Source organism: Mustela putorius, unplaced genomic scaffold (assembly GCF_011764305.1).
Source record: "Mustela putorius furo isolate JIRA1106 unplaced genomic scaffold, ASM1176430v1.1 tig00000835_pilon_pilon_pilon, whole genome shotgun sequence".
NCBI lineage: Eukaryota > Metazoa > Chordata > Mammalia > Carnivora > Mustelidae > Mustela > Mustela putorius.
This window is the reverse complement of record NW_025421492.1, coordinates 8908374-8935989: the sequence shown is the minus strand read 5'-3', so window position 1 is coordinate 8935989 and position 27616 is coordinate 8908374. Positions and strand designations below refer to the sequence as shown.

General features: G+C 52.5%; 1 protein-coding gene and 1 long non-coding RNA gene across 5 annotated transcripts; one reads left to right on the top strand and one right to left on the bottom strand.

The window, feature by feature from the left end:
• Positions 1–1760: 1760 nt before the first annotated feature.
• Positions 1761–5953, bottom strand: LOC123393415. The gene is made up of 2 exons (XR_006608197.1): positions 5864–5953; positions 1761–3868 (listed from the first exon to the last, which is right to left on the bottom strand). It is a non-coding gene; the product is annotated as an uncharacterized LOC123393415 (long non-coding RNA).
• TXNL4A (thioredoxin like 4A) lies at positions 5916–21309 on the top strand. 4 transcript variants are annotated; one of them, XM_013052841.2, is made up of 4 exons: positions 5916–6055; positions 6320–6491; positions 16209–16312; positions 17461–18738. In XM_013052841.2, the coding sequence occupies exons 2-4, from the start codon at positions 6339–6341 to the stop codon at positions 17522–17524; spliced, it is 321 nt and encodes a 106-aa protein (XP_012908295.1). In that variant the 5' UTR covers positions 5916–6055; positions 6320–6338; the 3' UTR covers positions 17525–18738. The 4 variants fall into 4 exon arrangements, with proteins under 4 accessions (XP_012908295.1, XP_004745733.1, XP_012908296.1 ...); XM_004745676.3 differs by lacking the exon at positions 17461–18738 and adding an exon at positions 19344–21309 and having other exon boundaries at positions 5923–6055; XM_013052842.2 differs by lacking the exons at positions 5916–6055; positions 6320–6491; positions 17461–18738 and adding exons at positions 7167–7241; positions 7441–7639; positions 19344–21309.
• Positions 21310–27616: the final 6307 nt, after the last annotated feature.

Here is a 27616-nt window from a genome sequence, read left to right as displayed (position 1 = left end):
AAAGCCCACACGCAGCCGTCAGCCTCCATGCTCTAGGAATCTTAGGGACCCCAAACCTGCAGAAATTCTCCGGGGACACTTGTAATTTATGTCAATGCGCCATGACTGTCCTTGCCCCCAGGCCTGACCCACGTGAGGCAGAGCCTGGAACACCCTTAGCGAGGGTGGGACCTATTCAGAAGGACGCTCCAGCCCTGCCAGCAAGGAGGTGGGCCCTACCATCCCACAGCACGAGGGACACCAGTCTCAGCGGGAGGTGACCCCACGACTCAGGCTCAGAAACAGTCGAGTCCTGGCCAACTGCAACGGCCCGCCCACAGAATCTGGTGCCGGGCTGGACGAACCTGAACTGCACCAGCACAACATGGCAACGGCGGCGTTGTTGGTACTGAGGTAACAGGATGACCCTGATGACCTCTGGGGCAGACCCCTGGACTTGCCCTGTGACTTGTTAGTGAAGCCACCAAAAAAGCTGACTCGGCAGCAGACAAGCCCCAAGCTTCTAGGTTTCTGAGTAAGTCGGTAACGGTCTAAAATCCTTGTGCTTCTTACCGGGTACGGACACGCGTCTGCTCTACATTAGTGGTTCTCAAACATTTGGTCTCAGGTACACTCTTAGCTCAATCTTTTTGTTTTATTAAATTTTCTTTCTTTCTTTTTTTTTTTTTTAAAGTAGTCTGCGTGCCCAGTGTGGGGCCTGAACTCACAACCCTGAGGTCCAGAATTGCACATACTCCAACGGAGCCAGCCACGGACCCCAGGACTTCCTTACACTCTTCTTTAAGTTTTTTGAGATTTTGTTTATTTGTTTATTCGAGAGAGAGCAAGTAAGGGGAAGAGGAGAAGCAGACCCCCACTGAGCAGGGAGCCCCACCGGGGCCGACCCCAGGAGGCAGATGCTCAATCGACTGAGCCACCCAGGCCCCTTCTTTACACTCTTAAAACTGAGAACCACAAAAAGCATTTTTATGGGTTTTATCTGTCCACATGTGTTGTATCGGAGGTTACAGAAACAGGAGCACAGCAGCACGTGCTGCGTTGGTTGTCCGCGACGCCGCCCGCAGGGGCACTGCCCTGCCCGTGAGGAGTGAGGAGGTCGCACATACGTTCAGTGAAGATGACGCCGACTGTACAGACCCTCAGAGCGTCTCCAGACCACATTCTGAGAACGTATGCTAAATAAGCTTTTTTTTCAGAAACATAAGTTCTGTGGTCAGTCTTGGTAAAGTTAGATATTAAATTCGGTTGTAATGTCAGACTTCCAACGGACAGTAATTTGCTTACTAGACACACAGCTGGAGGAATCAAACCTGAGAACCGCTACCTTCATGAACGACCCCAAGATTCGAGATAAACGACGTGAGGAGACCCCGGATCGATGGGTCAAACACAGAAACATGAGCGCCTGCGGGGCTCCGTCGGTGGGCCCTGGATCGAGAGCCCCGATGGGCCTCAGGCTCACAGGGAGTCCGCAGGAGGCTCTCTCCCTCCCATCTGCCCCGCCCCCGTGCCCACGCGATGCTCCCTCCCTCTCCCTGATAGACGGACAGGGCGCCCCTGTGACTCCGTCAGTAAAGTGTCCGCCTGCAGCTCCGCTCACAGTCCGGGGGTCCTGGGATCGAGCCCCGCGTCGGGCTCCCTGCTCAGCGGGGAGCCTGCTTCCCCCTGCCCACCCCTTGCTTGTGCGCTCTCTCTCCGACAAATAACTAAAATCCTTTAAATAAAAATAAAATGTCCTTAAAACAAGACACAGAAGCAAATTGGGCAGAAATAAATGTAAAATTCCACGCATAAAAGACAATTGAGAATAATTTCGATTTCTGCTAACTAAAAATCTAACACGCTGCGCGTGAACGGGCCCGCCAGCAGCACAGGCCGCGGAACGCGCTCGCGTGCAGACCACAACACGGCCCGTGCGCGGGTCCTGCGAGCACGTCCTCAGAGGACCTCCCGGACCCGAGCGCTGGAAGCGGAGCCGGGAAACACCGCCGTTTCGGCTGTGACCGAAGGACCTGAGACCAGCTCGGATACACGGAGCCGGGGCAGCGGCTCTGAGGCTCCGGGAGGCAAACCAGGGCCACCGGGGAAGGCGAGGGTGCTTTGGCTGGACAGGAGCCAGGCCGGCCCGCCCCGCGGGGGCCGCCGTCCGAGAGCCCGGAGCCCCCCCCACGCAGACGACTGGCCTTCTGCAGAACCGGACGGGACAGCGGAGGCCTGCCCCGGCCCCTGCACAGTCCAGACCCGCCCCCCCCCCCCAGTCTGTGGCTTAACGGCTGCAAGGGCAGAAAGCAGTGACTGTGCGGAGCGCCCGAGCCTCGGGGGAGACGGCCATCCTGCCCGGCTGGCTCACGGGGCAGGGGCTGTGGGCGCACCACGTCCAGTGCCACCGCTTTGATGGCCCCGGTCTGGAGAGCTTCCACCTGCGCATCCTGATGCACCGACAGACCTGAGTTAATGGGACGAGGCCTCTGTGTCACTACGGTCGGGCAGGACCCGGGAGGGATGCCTTGGTCACTGTCGCTGCTACTGCAGGCCCGTCTCGATCCTGCCAGCGGCTGACCAGGAGCTTTATTCTGCCGGTTCCTCAGCAGATGTACATCAGACATAGCTCGGTGACGACAGGACATCGATGAAGGGAAGTAGGTCCCAGTACAAGTTAGAGCACAGGCACCTGCTTCTGGGACCACAGAGCACCCCGATGTGGGCAAACGCATCTGGGTTTTGCAGAAGACATACCAGCAGAACCGGGGGGTGCCTGGGAATGCTGCTTCTCACACAGGGAGCAAGGCCCCCAGGGTATGATAGAGGGAACCTTTGTGTTTTGCTTTGGTTCAGTCCTAACCCTGCTCTGGTCCCCAGACAGTTGGCTGCTCAGAGGAACTCCAAGGCCCAGAGGTTATAGGTTCCCGGGAAGCTGCCACAGCGCTACAAACACAGAATTCCAAATTACCGAAATTCTCCCCTAACAAGTGTTTGGGTTAAGGGACAGCCCCGAGGCAGGATGGTTGCCATGCCCACATCACACAGGAACCCTGGCGTCTCTCTCTGTGCCTGTGTTCATTGCCCTGAAGTCTCTCCACTGTCCATGGTGCAAACACTGGCTGGACACCCCATCTCCCAGCTCACCAGGCCTCCACGAGTTTCTCACCAGCTGGGAATGTGGTCCACAGGCAGTGGGAGGCCACTGAAAGGCTGTAAACAACATCCGTCGTCTGGCTGGTTTGCACGGAGGGCCGGAGGTCAAGAGCAGCAGGGAGAAGCCCCACAGAAGATGCATCTCAGGTGAGAAAGGACAGGGCCGGAGCCCGCGGCATCGAGGAAGTGAGAGAGAACAAGCGGGTCTGCCGCTGTGTGGAGACCATTGTAAGCCCGGGCACTGACGGAGGAAGGAGCCCGCGCACGTCATGGAGGGCCGACAGGACCTTCCGTATTACATGGATCAGGCGAGTTGCCCGGTGCTATGGCCCGCTTCTCCCTTTCACTTCAGAAATTGGAGCCTCTTTTCTGGTGAATGTTTTCAATAAAAAAAAGTCTCAGCCACATTCCCAAGTACGCACAGCCGCTTTCTCGACTGTCGCTCTTATTTTTTGGAGAGAAAGAGCAGGGGAGTCTTGTGACTTATGGGGGGATCCTACGTCCAAGCCATACTGAAGGCAGGGATGGTGTGTTAATCTCAGGTCCCTTCTGAATGTTCACCTGCATCTCCTGTTGCGGTACAGAATCCTCGTGTCCAACGCTCTGGCTCCCTGAGCCACCTTATAGCCACTGCTGCCCACACTGATGATTCCCAGGGTGGCCCCGGTCACGTCCTGGCCCATCCAGTTTGTAGAAAATGTCTCTGTATCTGGCGCACTGGCCAACATATGACCTAAAATACAGAGGGGACAGAGTGAGCCGCGGGGCCAGCACCACACACAGAAAGCCGCGCCACACCCTTCCCACACCACAGACAAGGCTTCTGCAAGGCTGAAGGGACAGACGGAAGCTTCCTCCTAACAGCACCGGAGCGTCCTGGTAGAACGCCAACTTCTGTTACGCTAGGGAAGGCCTTCTGGTAGAAATGTCCGTGCCGGCACCTGTGTGCCCACGAAGGGCCTGGTTCTCGCTTCCTCTTTCCTCAAGCGCCTTCGCACCCAAGCTCACCAGGAGGGTGGGGCACCCTCCCAGGGAGGGCCACGGCGTGCAGAGGCCCGGTGCTGCCTTCTCACTTGGAGGCCTACACCCCAGGACAGCTGCTACGGACCAAGGAAGGACCCCAAGGGCATTTCCACAGAGATGCTGAAATGACTTCAGGGGAACCATGGAAGCTTGTGGGGGGCAGACGTGGCAGCTGTCGGACAGACTGCCCGTACCAGGTGCAGGCCAGCCGGGCTCGAGTCCCGGGTCGGCCGAGAGTGGCTCCAATGCCCAAGTGCAACCAAGCCCTGGGTTCGGTGTGCGGAGGTCAGGCCCCGGGAAGGCAGGAGCAGGTCACCGCGCCCGGGACTGTCCGGCACGCGCTCCTTGGAAAACCCGCAACTCCAGTGGCGTCCCCCTGCCGCGACCCTGCGAGCCGCCAGCAGTAGGGCCATCCCCATGTGGGCCCTGGGGCCGCACACGCCCGTCGTGCGTGGCCGCCTTCGCACCGAAGCCGGCCGGGAGCTTCAGGTCCGGGATGCAGACCTCCTCGGCGCCCTCCCGCCCCGGATATACGCGGTCTTTGGGCCAAACTGCATTTCATTTTCCAAAAGTTCCTGCCCGGTCACAGAGCAAAGCGTTTCCGCAGATGTCCAGCGCGACCTTCACGCGCCCCGCAGCACCTGCCAGTGCGGACGCCGCGGCCAGGCCAGTCCCCATCCGCCACGGCCTGCGGGACGCCAAGCGCCACGTCTGCTGCCCCCCCCCCCCCCCGTCTTCAACCGGACGGTCAGGGCTCCCCGACGGCCCTTCCGGGTTCTGAGCGCCCAGTTCCCAGCACGGCGGCGCCCCCGCCCTCAATTCCACGCCGTCCTCCGGGCACCAGCTGAGTGTCTGAGTGGGCAAGGGTCCAGCAAGTCCCTACGAGGACGGCTACGGCGGCAGCTCCCGCGGGCCGAGGGCTGAGTCCGCCGCGGCTGCCCCGCCCCCCGCAGCCCGCCGGCGCCCCGCCCCCCCAGCCCGCCGCTGCCCCCGCCCCCCGCGGCGGCCCCACGCAGGCCCCGGGCCGCTCCCCGCGCTCCCCGCCGGCAGTTTCCGACCAGCTCCCCCGCCGGTTCCAGGCCCTCGCGAGAGCGGCGCCCGGAGCTCCGGGACGCGGCCCCCTGCTTGCAGGTCCTCAGGGGCGGCGACACAGGACGGGGCGACCGAGATGCCTACAACCGGGTTTCGGTCCCCGCGGAGCAGCGCCGGCCCCCGAGGGACAGGTCTGGCTCCCTCAGCGTGGAAGGTCTCCAGAAAGGCCCCCAAAGCTGGCCTCTGGGGGTTTACGGAGGCTTCGCCGCGGAGCCGGGACTGGTGAAACCACGGGCCTCTCCCCGGGGTCGGCGCGGTGGTCGCGAGGGGCCCGGCTGTCCCGACCCGTCGTCAGTCCCAGGCAGGCCCCGTGGGCCTCACCGCGGCGCAACGGTGCCCCGGGGGTGCGGAGGGGGCGGACCGAGGAGGTCCCCACCCCGGCCCAGGGGTCCGCTCTGTCCAGTCCCCCGCCCCGTCCAGGGGTCCGGTCAGGTCGGACGCGAACCCCACCTCCTTGGTCCGCCCAGCCAGCTGCCCCCTCCGCACCCCCGGGGCACCGTGGCGCCGCGGTGAGGCTGGGTCTGTCCGACGGGGCGAGTACAGCCGGGCCCGTCGCGACCACCGCGGCGCCTCGGAAAAGCGAGCCCGCGGGGTTCGCCCCCAGACCACCTACCGCACGCGCGCCGCGCGCCTGGAGCCCTGCGCCTCGGGTGTCGCGCGCCTCCCAGCGCCGGGCGCGCCCACCCACGTCGGCGGACACGCGCACGCTCACGTCGGCGCGCACGCTCACGTCGGCACGCACGCAGCGTCCGGCACGCGTCCACGCCCGGAAGGACCGCAGCGCGGGACGCTCTGGTCGGCAGAGGTGCGAGCGGCCGGAGCTGGGGGGCCGGGAGGGCGGTGGGGCGGGGAGGGAGGGGGCGGGAGCCGAGCGGGGCCTCCCCCCCGGGTTCTCCGCGCCGGGGCTGGGGTCCGCGGGGCGTCCGCGAGGTCCCGGCGCCCTTCCAGGGGCCGAGCGCGGGGCTCCGGGCGGGGAGCGGGGTCCCGGCCGCCCGCCGTGGGGCCGAGGCCCTTTACCCCGTGCGCGGCAGCCGCGGGAAGGAGCGGGTGCGCGCACTTCTCCTCGCAGGCCCCGCCCCCGCGCCGCGATGTCGTACATGCTCCCGCACCTGCACAACGGCTGGCAGGTGGACCAGGCCATCCTGTCGGAGGAGGACCGCGTGGTGGTCATCCGCTTCGGGCACGACTGGGACCCCACCTGCATGAAGATGGACGAGGTGCTCTACAGCATCGCCGAGAAGGTAGCGCGGCGCCCCGGGGTCGGCCTGGGACCCGCGCGCGGCCGGCCCCGCGCCCCCCGCCCCCCCCCCCCACGGCCCCCGCCTGGCCCGCTGGCGCGGGGCTTGGAGGTGCGCTGGTCTCGTTCGCGCCCCAACTTCGGGCGCGGTCGGCAGAGGGAGGAGGAGGCTCCCGGACGCGTTCTTACCCTGCGACCCCGGGGGTGTCCGCGCGAGCTTGCGTCCGTCCCGGAGAAGCTTCGTGGTTCCCCGGTGTCGACGCGGTGGGCGCGTCCTCGCCGCAGGGTCGCGGACCGGACACGCTTGGGGACTAGTGAGCCGGAGCTTCGCGGACGGGACGGTGCGTCCCTGGGGCCTCGTTTCCTGGCGTGCGGGCCCCGCGCCCTGCCGGAGCGCGCCCCCGGCCCCGGCCCTTCCGTCCGCCCCACGCTCTGCGGCGCTTGGCTGCGTCTCGGGGCGAGCGCGCTGCGGGCGGCGGCAGGAGAGGAGAGAATCGGGCTCCGGGTGTTTCCCATCCGGACTCCGGCTCGTGCGTGGTGGCGACGGCGCCGGGGCTGCGCGCTTCTCGGTAGCTTCTTCGCGGTGGTTTGGAGGTAACTGGATTTGGATTTTTGCAGCTGTAGCCACAGGACAGAGAGCCAGTGGTAGGCTGTTAATGAGACACCTAACTTACCGATATTCCAGAAATAATTTGAGAGGCCACTCGGAGGAAGAGTGACAGCCGTGGGGACATGGAAGCCGTGTTCTCTCAGGGTAAGGGGCAGAGGAACGCATGTAAGAGTGTGTCTTGCACTGAGGACAGGAAAACTGACCTTCTGGGACATCTGGCGGGCTCAGTCCGCAGAGTGTGAGATGCTTGCGGTCCTGCATCCAAGCCCCACATTGGGTTAGTTTACTTGAAAACAAACAACTGACCTTCGGCTGCTGATTTTTACTATCTCTTCCTGGGTAGGAGAGGCAGACTGCGGCAGGGGTGGTGGCACGGGGACACTGGAGACCGATCTGTGTCAGTCATCATGAGCGTCCCTTGGAATACTTGCTGAAGTTCTGCTGGTCTGGGGTGAGGTCCAGAAACAGCCCTTTTCAGAAGCCGTCCTGGTAGCTCTGATGGGACTTTGGAAACCCCTCAGCGGCGGTCAGGATCAGAGTAGGTGCGCTTGGCTGCCCGCCTCTCCCTCCTCCTCCTCCAGCAGCTTGAGAGCGTGCCCAGTTTCCTGACATGGGGATCCTCCCAGCTGGGGCCCAGAGTCATCCGTGGGATGCCAGGACATCTCTCTCATGCCTTTGCTTAGGTTGTGGTGGTCAAGGGCAGACACAGCCGAGGTCCGTGCTGCCTGGGAGCACCTCTCTGAGGAGCACATGGCGGCTCCGCTGACTCTGCAGCAGCTCGGCTGTGTGTTCTGAGTCCTGCGTTGCAGCTGGTGGTGTGCACACCAGGCAGTGACCGGCTCCTGCTGCCCTCAGCACAAGGTCAGGATACTTAGAGATGGCAGGGTTGTTTTCATATCTGAGCAAAACCAGCAAAATGCTCTTAGCTAGAAGACAGATTTTGTGTGTTGATGTAAGCTTTTAGGGACTTGCACAGTTCTTTTCTCATCTCTTCCTGTTGGTTATGGACTGAATCCCTGTATCAGTAGATGCCCTCTTTTTTGGTATTGAACCTATTGATAATAGCTTAACTGGGCTCACTTTGAGTGTTTTTCTTTTTTTTAAGATTTTTCTTTTTTGTCCAAAAATTTGGATTTCTATTTATATTAATAAAGTTTCAGTAAAATATTACATAGTACAGTTATTAAAAATGCAAACTTGAAATGTGTCCCAAGATTATTGCTTAATTTTTTTCTTAGGATAAAGGCAGAATACGAGTTTATGATTCTGGAAGCCCTTTTTGAGGAAGCTCAAGGGGAATTTTTGAAATTTAAGGTTTTAGTACAAAGAACAACTTAACTCTCCATTTAGAAATCTCCCTCTGGGGGCGCCTGGGTGGCTCAGTGGGTTAAGCCTCTGCCTTCGGCTGGGGTCATGATCTCAGGGTCCTGGGATCGAGCCCCGAATCAGGATCTCTGCTCAGGGGAGAGCTTGCTTCCCCCTCCCCCTATGCCTGCCTTTCTACCTACTTGTGATCTCTGTGTATCAAATAAATAAATAAATAAATCTTAAAAATAAAAATCTCCCTCTGCAGAAATGGCAGAGAGTGGGGGATCTTCCTCATATTCCCTGTTTGGGTACCCCAGCTGTTGTAGAGTGAGTAAAAGTTCCACTGTTTAGGCTGGACTTGATGCGATTGTTTCTCCTGGAACGTGGTGCGTTGACTTCCCGCCCCCCACCTCGTGTGGGTTAGTTTTGAGCTGCACTGAAAACACAAGAGATCTGTGTGACGGTTTCACAGACGTCTGGAGTTTGGTAGAGTGAGAATAACAAAGTTTCCTGTTCAGCTGGGTTTTTTTTTTTTTTAAGATTTTATTTACTTATTTATTCGTCAGAGTGCACAAGCAGGCAGAGAGAGAAGCAGACTCCCTGCTGAGCAGAGAACCCAATGTGGGACTCGATCCAAGGACCCTGGGATCATGACCCCAGCCGAAGGCAGCAGCTTAACCCACTGAGCCACCCAGGCATCCCTGTTCAGCTGATTTTATGCACAGCCTCAAAGAGAGACTGTTGTGTACCTCTGCTGTCTTGCCACTTTGTACGAACAGTTTGTCACAGCTCATCCCGTGATGGGAAAGAGTAGTTGGGACATTTAGATTTTTTGTGTTAAAAAAACTCATACAAATGAGTTTAAAATATGCAAAACCTCAATGGTATCATTGATTCATGATCATACATTCTGATATAGTTGTAAATAAGACAAATGTATGTATGGAACTTTTAGAAATGATTTAAGGGATCATTCTTAAGCTTTGCATAAAGTAAATTGAACCTTACTGGAAGTTGATGTTCAGTCAAACGAGATATCTTATGAGTCAGGAAGAAGCGTATGTGTGCTGTGGATTTGCGTGTCGGGTGTGACAGCCCTGAAGCTGGCAGCAAGCGCTAGGGGCCGTGTGGAGTGCTGGTTAAGAGCAGGGACCAGGCTAGCTCCTGCTACTTACTCCCTGTGTGATCTTAAATAACTTGTCTCTGTGCCTCATTTTACTCGTCTGTAAGAAAGGGACAGTAGTGTCGAAACACTTGCAGGAGTTGCTGTGATGGAGCTACTCAGGCAAATAGTTGGGGAAAATCAAGTTATCATGCAGGTTTTTGCTGGCTTCTGCACGAATGACCTAAGCATTGGTTCCTCTGAAATAAAATACAGAGTGGCAATTGGCAGTCTAGAACACGTTTTTCCAGCATTTTACGTGGGTTCTTAGCTGGAGGAGGAGCTCTCTTACAAGGCTGGAAGGGTGGTTGGTCTCCTGTGCGGGCCTTCAGGATCCCTGGTTCGAACGAGTGACTTTCACTTGTGGACACATCCTGTAGAAGGGCTGCTGGGCAGCTTAGTGGCCTGCCGGAGGAGAAGGAGATGTCCGGCAGCAGAGCTGGAAAGGATGTTTACTGTTACAAATGATCAGCAGAGTATATACATTAAGAAACAACTTGAATGTAGAAATGAAATTTGTACATAGAGTTCTTGGCTTTCTGAAAAATGCTAGGAACAACCAATTAAAATTATTGCAAATACAGCTGGCAAATATTACTTTAGATGTAGAAGACTTAGGCAAGTCAGTTTGAAGTACCATTTAAGAAGATGACTCCCATGGGTAGAGAGGCAATGAACTTTAAAAAGAGGAAATTCTAATGGTCGAGTGAACTTCAGAGCCGTGCGCATGAGAACAGTACACACTGCTACTTGGACTCCTCAGAGATGAGAAGGTGTTTACTGTGGCGTGGAGAACGTTAATACTGATATTCCTTTGGAAAGCAGCTTGGCCTTGTTTGAAAAGCCTTAAGAACTCAGTTGTCCAAATTCTTCAGTAGGCAAAGTTTTATGCTCCACAGGACTTTAGGTATCATTTCCAGCAAAACTGGGAGCAGCGACTACATCTGACGGTAGGAGAGCGTGGTGATGGCTGTCGTCTCTGGTTTTGGAACATTTAGATCAGTCACCTGGTCTGGTGGGACACAGACCTCGGCGTAGTCGTCGTGGGACCCACGGAGTAGGTGTGCCAAGTGGTTTGTCCAGACTCGGAAATGGAGAGTTGGGATTTGAACTGGGAATGTCTTCTTCACCGGATGCAATATTATGTGGCCATTAAAAATGATTTTCTAAGCTTTTTAGATACCGTGGGCATTTGTTGATGACGTTAGCTCGAGAAAGCAGAACGTATGTGATTTCCTCATGAGTGAACATGTGTGTCTGGGGAAAGGGAAACACTTTTCACTGTTAAGACACTCCTACTCTGTTAATTTTATTTGTCATATATTTTTAAGTTACATAACTTGTTAGAAGAATACAGGGCTGGAACATTGGGTTGGCTTAGTCAGAAGAGCACGCGGCTCTCAGTCTTGGGGTCGTGAGTTTGAGTCCCATGTTGGGGGTAGACTTTACTTTAAAAAAAAAAAAAAACTGGGCTGGTCACAAGGCAGTGGATTTTCCCTTCCTTTTGTATATTTCCAAAGTGAGCATTTTTTAAATGGAGAGAATATCGTAGACACCTAGCTCCTTTTCAGTTTTCTTAAAAATACACAGGGTTGTAGTTAAGCACGGATTCCTTAATGGGTACGAAATGTTGAGTAGAAATAGTTCGGGCCGTGTGGAAGGCGCCACGGCAGAAGCCACGTGGCCCGCGTTAGGAGCAGCTTGGACAGGCGGAGGCTTTTCCAGAAGAGGGAGACAGCAGGGAGGCAGAGGGTTGGTGGAAGGCCCCTGGGCACCGCCCGGCTGGGCCGCGGTCCCTGCGCGGCGATTCCTCGCCAGCCTGTGTCCGGAGGAGGTGGCACCACCCCGGCTCTGAAGGCCAGTCTCTCCGAGCCCAGGGTTACGTAATTAAGCTCACGCTGTTCCAGAACACATTTTTAGTGACAATAATGTGTTCCTTGCATTTCAAAATACGAGTTTCTTGTTAGGAGTTCATGCAGCGAACATGACTCGTGCTTGTGAGTCGGGCTCTGCATCTGAGGGCACGTCGGTAAAGACAGACACGCTCTGCAGGGCCATCGTGTAGCCCGCACGGGGGGAGAGAAGAAGTAAGACCAGGGCACCACTTGGTTGTCTACTTTTGTTTTGAGAGGGCCTGTGAGGCGGGGAGCGGCGGGGGCATTCTCGGGCAGACCCCACTGAGCCCAGAGCCTGCCGCGGGGCTCACAGCCTGAATGGGATCGAGAGTTGGAGGCTCAGCCCAGCTGTGCCACCAAGGGGTCCCTGTCCTATTACTTCTGACAGAGCCAGTTCTCTTACTCCGCGTGGGAGGCAAGAGGAAATTGGGCCTCTCCTAAAGTCTCACGGTAAAGACCAGCATTTACAGTGTGACAGTTGTCTCGTCGAGCTGGGGTCGTTGAATGTCCTCGTACGTAAAATAGATGCGATGTATCTTGATCACTTTTAGGAGGATGTGGTTTCTCGTGTCAGTCTCTGCTCTAACTTGGGAGGTTTGGAGGTTCCAGGAACCAGAACCCATTGGCTAAAGAATCCACGTCAAGCCAGGAAGGTGCCCGGGCAGGGGATGGCTTGGCAGCGGGAGGCAGGCGTGCATCTGTACGCGTGGTTACACCGGAACGTAAACACCGTTCTTACGGTGCCTTTGTTTTATAAGTAAAAAGTAACAAAAGGAGGAATCTCTGCTTGGAATTCAGGTGCAGGCAGCAGGTTAGGGACTCGCAGGGTCTGGTTTGCTGGGCCGGCTCTGCAAGGAGCGCTGCCGCCCAGGGGCTGTGGGGACGTGGCGGGAGCCCTCCGCGCAGAGGCTGTTTGGACCAGGGCCGCACGGTGCACGTCACCGCACAGCTGCCTTCTCTTTCACCTGGAAACACGGGGATTGGCAGTGGCCAGGGAGGACCTGCCTCTCCAGCTGAGACCCTCGGTCACTCCCTCTTTTCACAGCCAGGCTCTCTGCAGGGCCTGTCTGTCCTTCATACCTTGTGCGGGTCTTGCACAGTCACTGATGACCTTCCAGTAGCCAGAGTCACAGAACCACAGGCTTCGTCTGACGTGAGCTCTCTGGTCCCTGACCCAACTCCCTGTCAGGTGGGTCCCTTGACTTGGTTTGTGAGTGTGCCTCTCTGGCCACCCCTTCTGCCCTTGGCCCTCCCGTAGAGCGGCTGGACTGGCCGCTGTTGGATGCAGACGGCAGTGGTGCTCCGAGCACAGCCATGCCAGCGTTCCTTGTAAGTAAGCCCTTCTCCCTAGATGCTCCTCAGTTTTCCCAGGTCCCCGACCCCTCCTTGCTTGGAGACAAACAAGTAAATGACCCGAACTTGGGCCTCGAAGGGCCCTGTCTGCGTTTCCAGGCTCACGTTCCACCTCTGACCCCGCATCCCGGGCGCTGCCGCTGCCCTTGCCTTGTCCTCGCCGGCGTCTTCCTCTCGCACACGCTGCCTTTCTAGCCTGGCCCGTTCCCCGCCCCCCTCAGGGCCTCCTGTCCCCTTTGGGCAGCCTAATTCCTTCGAGACTTGGGTAGGAATCCCATCCAGAGGTTGCGCTCTGGAGCCAGACGGGGTGAGTCTCAGCTTTGCCACTTGCTTCCCATGTAGCTTGCGGTCTTTCTGACTCATTTCTTAGGGTCACTCTGTCTTCCTGAGTCTTCCTTTCATTGTACACAAAACATTAACCATGTCTTCATTCGGGGGTTAGAGTTAGAAGTAAGGAGTGAGGAGTCCCTTGTAAGTGAGCTTGACGCACTTTGCTTCTGCTGGAATTCAGAGTCGGGGTTTAGACCAGACAGATCGAGACTTGTATCTATTTTTTTTTTTTTTAAGATTTTCATTTATTTGACAGACACAGCAAGAGAGGAAACACAAGTTGGGGGGGTGGGAGAGGGAGAAGCAGGCTTCCCGCCGAGCAGGGAGCCCAATGCAGGGCTCGGTCCCAGGACCCTGGGATATGACCTGAGCCGAAGGGAGAGGCTTAATGACTGAGCCACCCAGGCGCCCCTAGACTTGTACCTTTAAACAAGTTGCTTTTATTAGTTGCCTTCTGATTATGAAATGTCCATTGATGCAAGTCCTTATGCTTTTAGAATTTTTTGCGTACAGCAGTTTGTCGTGGCTCATGGATTTGCCCGGCACCTCCTGTGTTCCGAGTGTGTTGACAGAGCACAGAGGCAAGAGAACTTCGAAGTTCGCTGTCGTTTACGTCGTGACTCGGGAAGTCTGTTGTGTCGCGGGCAGGACTTCAAGTCCACACACGATACTGGGAAGTTCGTGAAAACCAGGCAGTAGCCAAAGTTCCTGTCCTTGGGTACTCATGTGCTGAGGCTGACAGACCCTGGAAATGCAGTTTGAGGACTCTGGGAGGGGCAGGGAAAGGGAAGCTTGAATTTGCAAAGTGGCAAAGCGAGTCCGAGGGACGCAGACGCCAGAGCCTCTTGGAGGAAGAGTTTGGTGACTGTGAAGTGGGCAGCAGTAATAATTTGTAAATTATTGCTAATCTTTTACGATTCTTGGTTTCTGGAGAATTATCAGTAAAGCAAAATAAAACAAAATTTTTTGCATACAATAAAAAGGACAAATTTATGATTTTACTTTTCTCTAAATTACATAATTTATAGCCCTGCCCATCTGATTTTTAGACTAACTGAATATTTACATGGCGATTCCCTAAGTTAATATTTACTCACTGTTACTGGTATCTATTTTGCACATCAGTCAACAAAGCAAGGCATTGAAGGGATAAAAACGGGTCAGGGTTACTGCCTGACGACTTTGTGTGTATTTGTACACGCTGACTGTTTTATAGTCTGAACTTCTGTGCTGCAGTTTCTGTTTTATTTTTAAATAAAATCAGAATACAGTTGATGAGTTAACCCGGAAAGTAAAACTGGGTTCTGGTGACCTGACCAGCACGTTCCCACTGTTGGCACCGGAGACTGGAGTTCCAGGACGGGGCTCGGCCACACGAAGGTGCTGCTTCAGGGCTTTCAGGACACAGTGTGTAGACCGCAGCGTGTGGCAGCGTCAGAGCCCTCGGGCAGAGAGCCGGGGCATGGTGGTGGCCAGGGTCTCTCCCGACCAGCACGGGGGCCGAAAGGAGTCCTTATGAGATGCCAGCTTTGTTTGGTGTTGGTAGCTTAATTTTCTGCGTTAACTATTGGTTCATAGTTCCCAAAGCAGAGAGAAGGTTGTAGTGACCCCTCTGCGCCTCTCGCTCGGGTCTAACAGTCCCCAGTACCTTTCCGTCTTCCGTCAGCTGGCCCTGGACATTTTTTCTGCTGCAGCATTTAAAGCAAATCCCAGATACCGCATCATTTCATCTGCAGATTATATTCAGAATTTTAGAATTAGTTTATGTGCATTTCCTGGGGCTGCAGTAACAGAGCCCACAACCTGGGCAGAGAAACGAATAGAAGTCTGTCATCTCACAGTCTGGGGGCCGAGAGTCCCAAGCCAGGGTGTCCGCAGTACGGTGCAGCCTCTGAAACCTTCTCCGGAGACCACCTGGCGCGTCTTCCTGCTCCGGGGTTGTCTGCCGTCTTCGGGGCCCTTGTGTTGTGGGTGTCTCCCGCCCTAGAAGTCAGCCATAGCCCGTTCTCTGAACGACACCGTCTGGAATGGCCAGTCTCCCCTAGCGAAGGCATGCGCAAGGACCCTCTGCCCAGTGAGGCCCCGCCCTGAGCACTGCAGCGCACCTCTTTCTGGGGGGCGCAACCCGGCCCATAACACACAGGGTTGTCTAGCTGCCCGGAAGGCACCAAGACCGCGCTTGCAAGGGTTTAGAACGTCATGTCCTTTGTTGTAGAGATTACGTTTTAGAAGTTTATCTTGGGAAATAATGAAATATGTACACAGACTTAAGGGTAGCAATGGTCACAGGTGAATAATTGGTATTGATGAAAAAAATCAGAACATAATATAAAAAGTAAAATAATGACCTAACTGTTTGATAAAGCAATTATGTAGCTGTAAAAATTGTGTTTGGGGAAAGTGTATAATTTGTATAAGAGACTGTCCATAGTTAAAGCAGGATATAAAATACTGTGGTATGACCACATTTTACTTAAACAGCATAGACACGTGTATGTGTGTAACAGAAAAAGTGGTTAAGAATTTACTAAAAATCTACTTGTAGCAATTAACTCTGGTCGTTGGGATCGCAGGTGATTCTAATTATTTATTTATTTAGTGGTTCTGTTTTATGGACCGTTTTCTGAGTTTTCTAAATCCTCTGATGCACTTGGAATCAGGGAGCAAGAGGAAGGTGTGTGTTGCGCGGCACCACTCACGGTGCTGGGCTCTGAGCCCGGCGGGTGTGCAGGGCCATGCGGGAGGGGCAGCCGGCCGACTCCTCAAGGCCTGTTTTCCCGCCGCTCCTGGCGGTGCGCACGCACTGTTGGGAGAAGCTGGTGTAGGTGGTTGCTGATGGGCCTCCGCTGCGGGGGTGGCGCAACCGGCTCTTCCAGAAGGGGTGCAGCGGGTGGGACCCCGGGGTTGGTGCCTGTGTGTCAGCGTTCCTGCGGACTGGCGTGGGGGGGTTGGTTCGGAAATCGTCCTGTTCCGCACAGATTCTTGTGCTTGCTTTTCAGTGTGCTTTTGCAGAGAAAAAACTGATCGTGACTTTATAGGGCTTTTTCAATCTCTTACTTTTAGGTTAAAAATTTCGCAGTAATTTATCTCGTGGATATCACAGAAGTGCCTGACTTCAACAAGATGTACGAGCTGTACGACCCGTGTACTGTCATGTTTTTCTTCAGGTACGTTCTCTTAAAGCTCTCGCCTCAGTTGGATATTGTTGGTCCGGGATTTTGATGTAGTCCAGATGGCGTCATGTCCAATGGTATTTCTGTAATAAAGTTGGGTAACATGACTCAAAAAGAAGTTGTGGAGATTTAATTTGGAAAGAAATCACCATATGGCGTTGTTTCTACTTGTCAAAATTTCTGTGTATCGTTAGTAGAAAGGTTGGTAAACGGCAGTATTAAGCCTTAGACTTGCTCCGCTCCTGACAAGTGAGGGACGTCTGGGTGGGTTGTATGTGTGTGCTGTATGGGGCGGGTATTGGCTTCATATCCCGTGCAACAGGTAGCGCCGTGCGAGTAGCTAAAAGCCTCATGGATGAGCTCAGTGTTCTGTTGCTCCGAGTTTGGGCCGGCTCAGTGGGTTTCCTCTCGGGGCCTCACGAGGCTGCAGTCACGGGCTGGGCCTTTTCGGGCCCGTCCGTCGGGGAAGAAGCCACTGGCTCATTGGGTCGTTGGTGGAATCCAGGTCCCTGGTCACAGGCTGGGGCCGTGGACTCCTGGCCTGCTGGCCGGCTGTGTGCCGGGCCTTCCCTGCTGCCTGAGGCCCTTCAGTCTGCACAGCCTGCACCATCTCTGCAGTTTCCTGTTCTGCTTCCCCGAGGCTGTGAACGGAATAGACCCATCAAATAATCCAGGATTATCTCCTTATTTTGAAGTCAGTTGATGAGTAATCGTTGGGGCATCTGCCAGTCTCTGGCATCTGCACTGGGGGCTGGTGTCTCATTGCAGACAGGCCCGGGGATGAGGGCAGGAACTTCGCAGGCTTGAGTGTAGGGTTTCCCACTGTCTGCCCTCTGGCTCCAAAGAGTCACATCCTTTGGTTGTCCAAAAGCAGGTATGCGTGAGGCTGCGTAGGCCGGTGGGCACGGCTTACCTGTGGCCCCAGCTCAGCCAGCACATCGTGGGACAGCACAGCACACAGGCCGGGCTTCTCAGGGGGACGTGAGGAGGAAGGGGCTGACTCCCCAGCCCTGGGAAGGTCTGCCCAGGCTTTCCTGCCTTTTCTGGGAAAGGCATGTGCAGCCAGGCCGTTTCCAGCCGACTGCAGCAGTAGCATTTTGGGGTTCTCCTGCCTCCTTTCTCTGCACCGTCATCCTCTGCAGGCCGAGTGCCCGTCCTGGTGCCCACGAAGACCCAGGAGGCGCGCTGCTCCTCACACGCGACTGAACGTTCCGCCTAGGCTGCAGCACCAGGTCGTGGGGCCTCTTCTGTGTCCCTGTGCCCTTCTGCGTTGCAGCGTCTTCTGCCGTCTGGAGGGGCCAAGAATTTCTTCTCTTTCAGCAGCTCTAACCCCGCATAGTCGGTCGTCACCGTCCACAGCAGGGAGAAAGCAGGTGGCTGCTCCAGGGCTCAGCAGCTCCTCAGGTGCACGTCCAGGCGCATCCTGATGACTTCTGCAGGACCATGTCCCCGAGGAACAGGGGCCCCTCCCTCCCGGCGGTGTGCTCCTTCCTTCCTCCGGCACCTGCACCGGCCTTGCTCCTCGAGTCCGCGTGTCCATGAACAGGCTCTTCAAGGCAGTCCGGGCCTTTCCTGTCATGCTGCTCTCAGTGTCCCCCACACCCTTAGGGTGCGACTCATGAGGGCCGTCTTCAGGCCAGCCTCCCGCCGCCGGTGGCCAGCCCGACCAAGCCACGGAGGACGCTGTGGCCGACAGGGGGCCGCAGAGAGGGGGATGGTGGGGCGGATGCCGGGGCACTAGGCTGAAGAGAAGACCGAGTGCCTTCCGCTCTTTCTGCGACGCCGGAATCCAAGACGGGCGCCTCTGCTTGAGTTCATGTTTTCACCAAGTGCGTGTACTGAGTCCCGCCAGGTTTCATGGTCTAGTGCCCGGACGTTAGGTCAGACAAGACAGGGTTCCTGCCGTCACCGGACTTCGCGGATTGGCAGCAGTGGAGTAGATGAGCCAAGGCGAGCAGGTGTTTGTAGAGACACGAGTGCCGGGTCGGGGTGGCGGGCAGCTGAAGGACAGCCGGAGGACGTTTAGACTGAGCTCGTGCCTTCACGGGGGCGGGCATGCGGGCGCAGATGGTCAGGCCGTGGCGGGGAGACTGTAAGAGGCCGACAGGGAGGGACGGGGTCCAGACCCCCGGATTCCTGGGCCTGAGTGTGGACGTGGAGAGTTGCCCTGGAAGTAGATGTTCGCAGCAGAGGAGAAACATTGCGTCTGCCTTTTGGATGCTCCCTGTGGTTGGACAGACAGAGACTGAGGTGCTGCTCTTCATTCCTGTAGAAGTGAAAACTGGAATAAATGAAAACTGTCTCCGACAAACTTGGAGAAATCAGTGCACCAATGACTGCAAGGGTTAATATCTCTGTAAAGTGTACATATCAATTCGTTTTTGAAAGTAGCCTCTTAAAAATAAATTTGTAAAGTATCACCTGCTTCCCTAATTATAGAAATGCAGACAGACTAATTTCACAATTAGGACTTTGGATAAAGTGTACGCTAGGGTTGGGGTATTGTGTTTCCTAGGTAAATTGGTACAGCCCTTTGGGAAACAGTGTCACTTTCCAAGTGACTCACACTGTGTCCTATAGGACGTTTGTCCCGAGGGAGTGTCTAAGCCATGCAGAGGGAGCTTGGGCCATGCATGGTGTGTGCTTTTACTCTAGTGTTCACCTGGTTCTCCTCTTCTAAGACGTGGTAGATCCTCCTGACTGGGTATGTTTTTGTCTTAACTGATTTTCTTTTAAGATTTTGTTTATTTATTTGACAGACAGAGATCACAAGTAGGCAGAGAGGCAGGCACAGAGAGAGAGGAGGAAGCAGGCTCCCCGCTGAGCAGAGAGCCCGATGCGGGGCTCAATCCCAGAACCCTGAGACCATGACCTGAGCCCAAAGCAGAGGCTTGACCCCCTGAGCCACCCAGGCGCCCTTAACTGATGTTTAACAAGAGCTTGTGAGGGTGGGAAACAGAATGCATTTTTTCGTGGAATTCTTAGAAGACTGTTGGTGAACTTTGACCCCGTCTCCTCTTTGCAGGAACAAGCACATCATGATCGACCTGGGTACTGGTAACAACAACAAGATCAACTGGGCCATGGAAGACAAACAGGAAATGATAGACATCATCGAGACTGTGTACCGGGGCGCCCGGAAAGGCCGCGGCCTGGTCGTTTCTCCAAAGGATTACTCCACGAAGTACAGATACTGAGCTCGGCCCAGTCTCTGTGCGCAGAAGTGGCGTGGAGTTGTTTTCATGTGGAAATATTGGAAACTATTTAAAGCCTTAGAGCCAGCGTTTGGAAGAGAATCTGAAGATCACAGGGTTGGTTGGAGGGCCCTTGCTGTAGGGCTTGCATGGCCTCAACCCTGCCTGCCTGGCTGTTGTATTTTTTTTCTTTTTTTTTAAGATTTTGTTTATTTACTTGGCCCAGAGAGAGAGAGCGAGAGATCACAAGTAGGCAGAGAGAGGGGGAAGCAGGCTCCCCACTGAGCAGAGAGCCCAATGTGGGGCTCGATCCCAGAACCCTGGGATCATGACCTGAGCCAAAGATAGGCACTTAACGCACTGAGCCACCCTGGCACCCCTGGCCGTTGTATTTTTATATTAGCAAATACCTGTAAATATCTAGCCAAAATAAATAAAGCACTCAGTGATGGGAAGTTGTAATTGCTGTTTCTTACAGATGGGCCATGCAGGGGTGCCTGGTGGCTCACTGGGTTAAAGCCTCTGCCTTCAGCTCAGGTCATGATCTCAGGGTCCTGGGATCGAGGCCCCGCATCGGCCCCTCTGCTTAGCAGGGAGCCTGCTTCCCCCTCTCTCTCTGCCTGCCTTTCTGCCTACACGTGATCTTTGTCAAATAAATAAATAACATCTTTTAAAAACAATTGCCATGCAGGTTACTGATTTTGGCAGTCAGAGTTACTGGACTTCTTTCCCATGGGAGTGGAGTTCAAGTGTGTGTTCTGTAGGACCCTGTGTTTGATGCGTCCTGTTGGGGACGGGGAGTGGCGTGTGAGCCTCCCAGGGCTAACCTCGCAAAGTAGCCCAGACGGGAGTGACAGCGGACAGGAGCAGGCTTCCAGATCTGAAAGCAAGAACTCTAGATCCAGAGGTGGTCAGGGCTGGGTCCTTTGGGGCTGTGCTGGAGAATCGGTCTCCTGCCCCTCTCCCAGACCCTGCTGCTTTCTGGTGATCGTTGCCTGCTTCGGCCTGAGGCTTCGCCCCAATCCTGGCCTTCATCTTCACATGGCCTTCTCCCTGTGTGTGTGTCTGTGTCCACGTTTCCTCTTCTTATAAGGGCACTGGTCACTGGAGAGGGCCGTCCTATCTCCAAATAAGGTCACATTGTACTGGGGATTGGAACTCCCGACACAGGCAGGGTGCGCCTGGGTGGCTCTGTCGATGTGAAGTGTCTGCCTTCGGCCCTGGTTATGATCTCAGTCCTGGGATCGAGCCCCGCATCAGCTCCCTGCTCAGCAGGAGCCTGCTTTTCCCTCTCCCTCTCCCTCTGCCCCTCCCCTGCTTGTGCTCTCTCTGTCAAATAAATAAAATCTATTTTTAAAACTCCCGACATAGGAATTTATGAGGAGGCAATTTCAACCCACAGCAGAATCCGAAGACTTGAGTTCAGAAAGAATACACTTGAGGGAGAAAGTGTCTTTTATTCTGGTTATAAAAACTGCAATAAAATAATGATTCTAGGAGTCCTCTTTTTTTTTTTTTTTAAGATTTTTATTTATTTATTGAGAGAGACAGTGAGAGAGAGCATGAGCGAGGAGAAGGTCAGAGGGAGAAGCAGACTCCCCATGGAGCTGGGAGCCCGATGCGGGGCTCAATCCCGGGACTCCGGGATCATGACCTGAGCCAAAGGCAGTCGTCCAACCAACTGAGCCACCCGGGCATCCCTAGGAGTCCTCCTTTTAAATACGAAGTGTAAGTTGTTCCTCCTTCCTCCGAAGATGGTATCCCACGTACTCAGGCTGCATCTTCGTGGAAACCGCACGTGCAGCTGGTGGCCTCATCTCAGGCTTGCGCCTCTCTTGCCCCACAGCTCGGCGGTGGGTGGGCGGTTGGGAACTTCCCCAGCACATCTCGTCCATACAGGCTCTGCTGTGACAACTCCCGTTTTCTCTCAGGTGAGGAGGTGGCGGTGTCTGCTGTCCCATGGGTGTCTCAGAATAGAGCCTGGTGGGCCTCAGTGTGCGAAAGCCCCGGCTGGGTTGTCTGTGCTTGAGACACGAGGGCAGACCAGCAAATGCTCATGAGGCGTGCTGGAATTTGATGTAATACTCCGAAGCAGGCTCATGGCATTGCTGCAGCCTTGTTTTCCGTCCTGTGAGATAGGGAGTACAGGCCCTGACTGGTGAGGGGCGAGGGGAAAACTCACCGTGACCCCAGGCCCGGCACATGACAGACATTCAGTGTTCCGCTTCTGATGTTTCTCCACGAGAACAGCCGAGGATCCCCTGACAAGCTCTGTTTTGTCATCGAGGAAAACCTGCAGATGCCACTGCCCACGCATCGGGGTGCTGCGGCCAGATCCAAAGGGTCTGATTTTGTTTTTTAAGATTTTACTTATTTATTTGACAGAGAGAGATCACAAGTAGGCAGAGAGGCAAGCGGACAGAGAGGGGGAAGCAGGCTCCCCGCTGAGCAGAGAGCTCGATGCGGGACTTGATCCCAGGACCCTGAGATCATGACCTGAGCTGAAGGCAGAGGCTCAACCCACTGAGCCACCCAGGCACCCCTAAAGAGTCTGATTATTGCAAGAGTCAAGGCCACGGAGAAACTGGATCCCTCAGACCCTGCTCAGGGAGAGGAGTACGGGCAACCCTTTGGAAAACGAGATAACTTGCACGTCCGTCACCTGCAGAGTGGGTAAACAGAACGTGGTCCGTCTGTACAGTGGGATGTGATTTGGTGCCGAGACACAAGGTGCTGATGCATGGTATGCTGAACCTTGAAAACGTGAGGGTAAGTGAGAGACTAGGCACCACATCTCATAGGATTCCCATTTTTATGAAATGCCCGGAATAAGCAATTCATGGAGACCAAGTAAATTAGTGGTTGGGGGAGGGGGACAGAGGGAGGTGATGCTGATGGTGTGGAGTTTCTTCCTAAGATAATGAAAACATTCTAAGCTGGTTATGGTGATGGTAGCACACATCTGTAGATACACCAAAAACCACTGAATTGTGTTAATTGGTTAATTGTGTAGCATGTGAATTACATCTTATTGATAAAGCTTTATTAGCTGCCGAAAAATAAGCAAAGAAAATGACATCCCACATTTCTAAGCTTACCCTGTAGTAGTGCTATAAATGTGTTGTGTTTATAAGTTTATGTCTTATTTTGTACCTACTGTCTACCTCAGCCTGAATTAAGTGATTTACAAGCCATTTTCTCAAATCCTTCCAACCCCCTGCCAGTAGCTAGCGTGCAGAGAAGGAAGGTAAAGGTTAGGTTGCGCAGAGTCCCACCTCATCCAGAGAACGTGGCTTCAAGGCTGGATCTGTGTGGCTACCGGCCCGCCTCATTGCTGCACACATTGCTTTATTCAAGTGGAAATTAACTAGTGCAGAAGGTGCACCAGTACCCCCGGTTCCCTGAGTACTGAATGATTTCTCATCCTCCCCAGGGCAGCTTGCGCAAAGTCCAAGAGCTAGTCTTGGCAGCTTACACAGAGGCAACAAGCCTAGAAGGTACAGCATATATTCAGGGGGGCAGTAAGTAATCAAGTACCCCAGGTTGGGCTCCCTGCTCAGAGGGGAGTCTGCTTCTCCCTCTGCCTCTGCCTGCAGCTGCCCCCACTTGTGCACACATGTGCTCTCGCTCTCTCTCTCTGTGTCAAATAAATTAAAAAGAGGAAAAAAAAATAGGATGTGTCCATGACCTCACCACGTTTCTGATCTGAAAGTTGAGGTGCTAGTTGGGAAAGTCTGATATCTTGAAAATCAGAATGGGGAACTTTGGGAGAACTCACTTATATGGTTGCCATTTTGAATAGTTTTTCTACATCATCTTTACTAAAGGCTTTTAAAATACATCTGGTTTTAGTATTCTTTTGTGACATTTTTACATTTATCAAAAGCTATACAAGGAACCCTAATGGCGTCTTAATGAGACTTGAACTGTCTTGTACTGTTGGGGTGACATCCCACTAGTCTCCCCAACCACTGCTGTAACCCCAGCCTCCAACTGCGCTTTGATTGTCTTGGTTAGTAGAGTAGTTAAGCTCTCACACATCTCCATGGACAAAAAGCACCATATAAAGGATGGCAAAATTATTTTGAAACTCTAGCAATTCAACTATTAATTTATTTTTTAAAAATTATGAGTAGCTCCTGGACCCCAGGACTGAGCAAAATCAGTCTGGTTGCTTGCTGCCTTGTGAAGATAACCAAATGATCATGTAAAAAGTGAAATTACGACTGTGAGTCAACAGCAGAGTGCCAGGAGATCATATACCAAGTAGATCTGACCCAGATGGGGATTCAGGGAGAGAATCTCTGAGGAGATTATTTTCAAGCTGATATCAGATATTAAAAAGCTAAGTGGGTGTAGGGGTAATTGCATTCTAGAAGGGGACCTGCAGGAACAAAGGCCCATGGTGGGAAGGAGGCGGGCTCATCTGAGAACGGTGGTGGCTTAGGTGTAGTGGGCACAGGATGCTTTGCCTTGGAAACCAGGTGTAACATCGGATTTTTATAGACTTCTATTTATTTATTTATTTGATAGACCGAGAGAGATCACAAGTAGGCAGAAGGCAAGGAAACCAGGTGTAACATCGGATTTTTATAGACTTTTATTTATTTATTTATTTGATAGACCGAGAGAGATCACAAGTAGGCAGAAGGCAGGCAGAGAGGGGGAAGCAGGCTCCCTGCTAAGCAGAGGGGCCGATGCGGGGCCTCGATCCCAGGACCCTGAGATCATGACCTGAGCTGAAGGCAGAGGCTTAAACCACTGAGCCCCCCAGGCGCCCCAACATCAGATTTTAGTTCTGAGATCTTTCTGTCCCCTTGGAAGAGCTAAAAGGGGATTGGGAAGAGAGTTGAAAGTCTGTGGTGATAGATCAGGCAAGAGACTGTAAAGAACAGAAGTTAAACGTGAGAATTTAAAACTTCACACAACTGCTTCTAGAGCTGCTGACTGACAGATTTAGGCCTTTATTATTAAACTTGAGGTTTTCATAAGTTCCCTAATTTTGAGGTAAATGAGTTTTAAGTTACAAATTTATGAATATAGCATTTGATACTGAATTCACAACATTTACTTAAGTATTCTGTGAGTAAATTGCTTGGTGCTAAAAATCATGTTTGTCCAGTTTATGTTTGAATAAGTGTGTTTAAGCACATGTAACTCCATCTACGACTTTCCCCCTTTTCCTTATGGAAGCATTTTGATTTCATTTAAATGTATGTAACATGGAACTGGAAAATACCGATCCTTTAGGAATATGTTAGGACACCAGATGAGAAAAATATGCAGCCAAGAATATTATATCCAGCTAGACTGTCATTGAAAGTAGAAGGAGAGAGAAAAACTTCCAGGACAAACATAAACTAAAAGAATTTGCGATCACCAAACCAGCCCCACAAGAACTACTGAAAGGGGTCCTCTAAGCAAAGAGAGAGTCTAAAAGTAACATAGACCAGAAAGAAACAGAATACACAGTAACAGGCAATACAGTGTCACTAAATTCATATCTTTCAATAGTTACCCTGAACATAAATCGCCTAAACGCCCCAATCAAAGGACACAGGGTATCTGATTGGATAAAAACCAAGACCCATGGTGGGGCACCTGGGTGGCTCAGTGGGTTAAGCCTCTGCCCTCGGCTCAGATCATGATCTCAGGGTCCTGGGATTGAGCCCCACGTCAGGCTCTCTGCTCATCAGGGAGGCTGCTTCCCCTCTCTCTCTTCCTCTCTCTCTGTCAAATAAATAAATCTTTAAAAAAAAAAAAAAGGCCCATCGATTTGCTGTCTGCAAGAGATTTGTTTTAGACAGAAAGACACCTCCAGATTGAAAATGAGGGCAATAGAAAGCAATTTATCATGCTAATGGATATCAAAAGAAAGCTGGGAGGCACCTGGGTGGCTCAGTTGTTAAGCTTCTGCCTTTGGCTCAGGTCATGACCCCGGGGTCATGAGATTGAGCCCTGCATTGGGCTCCCTGCTTGGCGGGAAGCCTGCTTCTCCCTCTCTCACTCCCCCTGCTTCTGTTCCCTCTCTTGCTGTGTCTCTCTCTGTCAAATAAATAAATAAAATCTTTTTTTTTTTTAAATGAATGAATGGGTCAACCAGGAAATTAAAGAATAATTGAAAAAAATCATGGAAACAAATGATAACGAAAACACAATGGTTCAAAATCTGGGATGCAGCAAAGGCAGTCCTGAGAGGAAAGTATATAGTGATAAAAGCCTTTCTCAAGAAACAGAAAGTTCTCAAATATACAACCTAACCCTACACCTAAAGGAGCTGGAGAAAGAACAGCAAAGAAAGCCAAACCCCCCAGGAGAAGAGAAATAAAGATCAGAGTAGAAATCAATGAAATAGAAACCAAAAGAACAGTATCAACGAAATCAGATCAATAGATCAGTTGATCAACAGATCAACGAAACTAGGAGCTAGTTCTTTGAAAAGAATCATTAAGATTGATAAACCCCTGGCCAGACTTATCAAAAAGAAAAGAGAAAGGACTTAAATTAATAAAATCATGAATGAAAGAGATCACAACCAACACCAAAGAAATACAAACAATTACAAGACCATTTTATGAGCAACTATATGCCAACAAATTAAGTAATCTGGAAGAAATGGATGCATTCCTAGAAACCTGCAAACTACCAAAACTGAATGAATCAGGAAGGAAGAACTAGAAAACCTGAATGGAGCCATAACCAACAAGAAAATTGAAGCAGTCATCAAAAATCTTCCAAGAAACAAGAGCCCAGGGCCAGATGGCTTCCTGGGGGAATTCTACCAAACATTTAAAGAAGAATTAATACCTATTCTTCTGAAACTGTTCCAAAAAATAGAAATGGAAGGAAAGTTTCCAGACTCATTTTATGAGGCCAGCATTACCTTGATCCCCAAACCAGACAAAGACCCCATCAAAAAGGAAAGTTACAGACCAATATCCCTGATGTACATGGATGCAAAAATTCTCACCAAAATACTAGCCAATAGGATCCAACTGTACATTAAAAGGCTTATTCACCACAACCAAGTGGGATTTATTCCAGGACTGCAAGGTTGGTTGAACATTTGCAAATCAATCAGTGTGATACAACACATCAATAAAAGAAAGAACCAGAACGATAGAATCCTTTCAAGAGATGCAGAAAAAGCATCTGACAAATCACAGTATCATTTCTTAATCAAAACTCTTAACACTGCAGGGAAAGAGGAAACATACCTCAATATCATCGAAGCCATCTATGAAAAACCCACTGTGAATATCACTCTCAATGGGGAAAAACTGAGAACTTTTTCCCTAAGGTCAGGAACATGGCAGGAATATACACTATCACCACTGCTATTCAACATAGTACTAGAAGTCCTAGCTTCGGGACTAGGACAACAAAAAGAAATGAAGGCATCCACATGGGCAAAGAAAAAGTCAAACTCTCACTCTTTGCAGATGATACGATACTGTGGAAAACCCAAATGACTCCACTCCAAATCTCTAGAACTCATACAGGAATTCAGTAAAGTGGTAGGATTTAAAATCAATGCAGGAAATCAGTTGCATTTCTTTACACCAACAACAAGACAGAAGAAAGAGTAATTAAGGAGTTGATCGGCACCCAAAACTATAAGATAACTAGGAATAAACCTAACCAAAGAGGCAAAGAATCTGTACTCGGAAAACTATAAAGTACTCATGAAAGAAATTGAGGAAGACACAAAGAAATGAAAAACCATTCCATGCTCATGAATTGGAAGACTAAATTTTGTTAAAATATCTAATGTACCTAGAACAATGTATACATTTAATGCAATTCCTATCAAAATACCATCAATTTTTTTCCCACAGAAATGGAACAAATAATCCTAAAATATGTAGGGAACCAAAAACGACCCCGAATAGCCAGACGCATATTGATAAAGAAAAGCAAAGCTGGGAGCATCACAATTCTGGACTTCAAGCTCTATTACAAAACTGTAATCATCTAAAGACAGCATGGTACTGGCACAAAAACAGACACAGATCAATGGAACAGACTAGAGAGCCCAAAAATGGACCCTCAACTAATCTTCAACAAAGCAGGAAAGAGTGTCCAATGGAAAAAATACAGTCTC

What these genes read in the sequence shown, in the direction of transcription:
- TXNL4A (XM_004745676.3), top strand. Translation starts at nt 6,339, where the DNA reads ATGTCGTACATGCTCCCGCACCTGCACAACGGCTGGCAGGTGGACCAG. An exon ending in TCTACAGCATCGCCGAGAAG is followed by an intron (nt 6,492 to 16,208) that starts GTAGCGCGGCGC and finishes TCTTACTTTTAG; the next exon opens with GTTAAAAATTTCGCAGTAAT. An exon ending in ACTGTCATGTTTTTCTTCAG is followed by an intron (nt 16,313 to 19,343) that starts GTACGTTCTCTT and finishes TCCTCTTTGCAG; the next exon opens with GAACAAGCACATCATGATCG.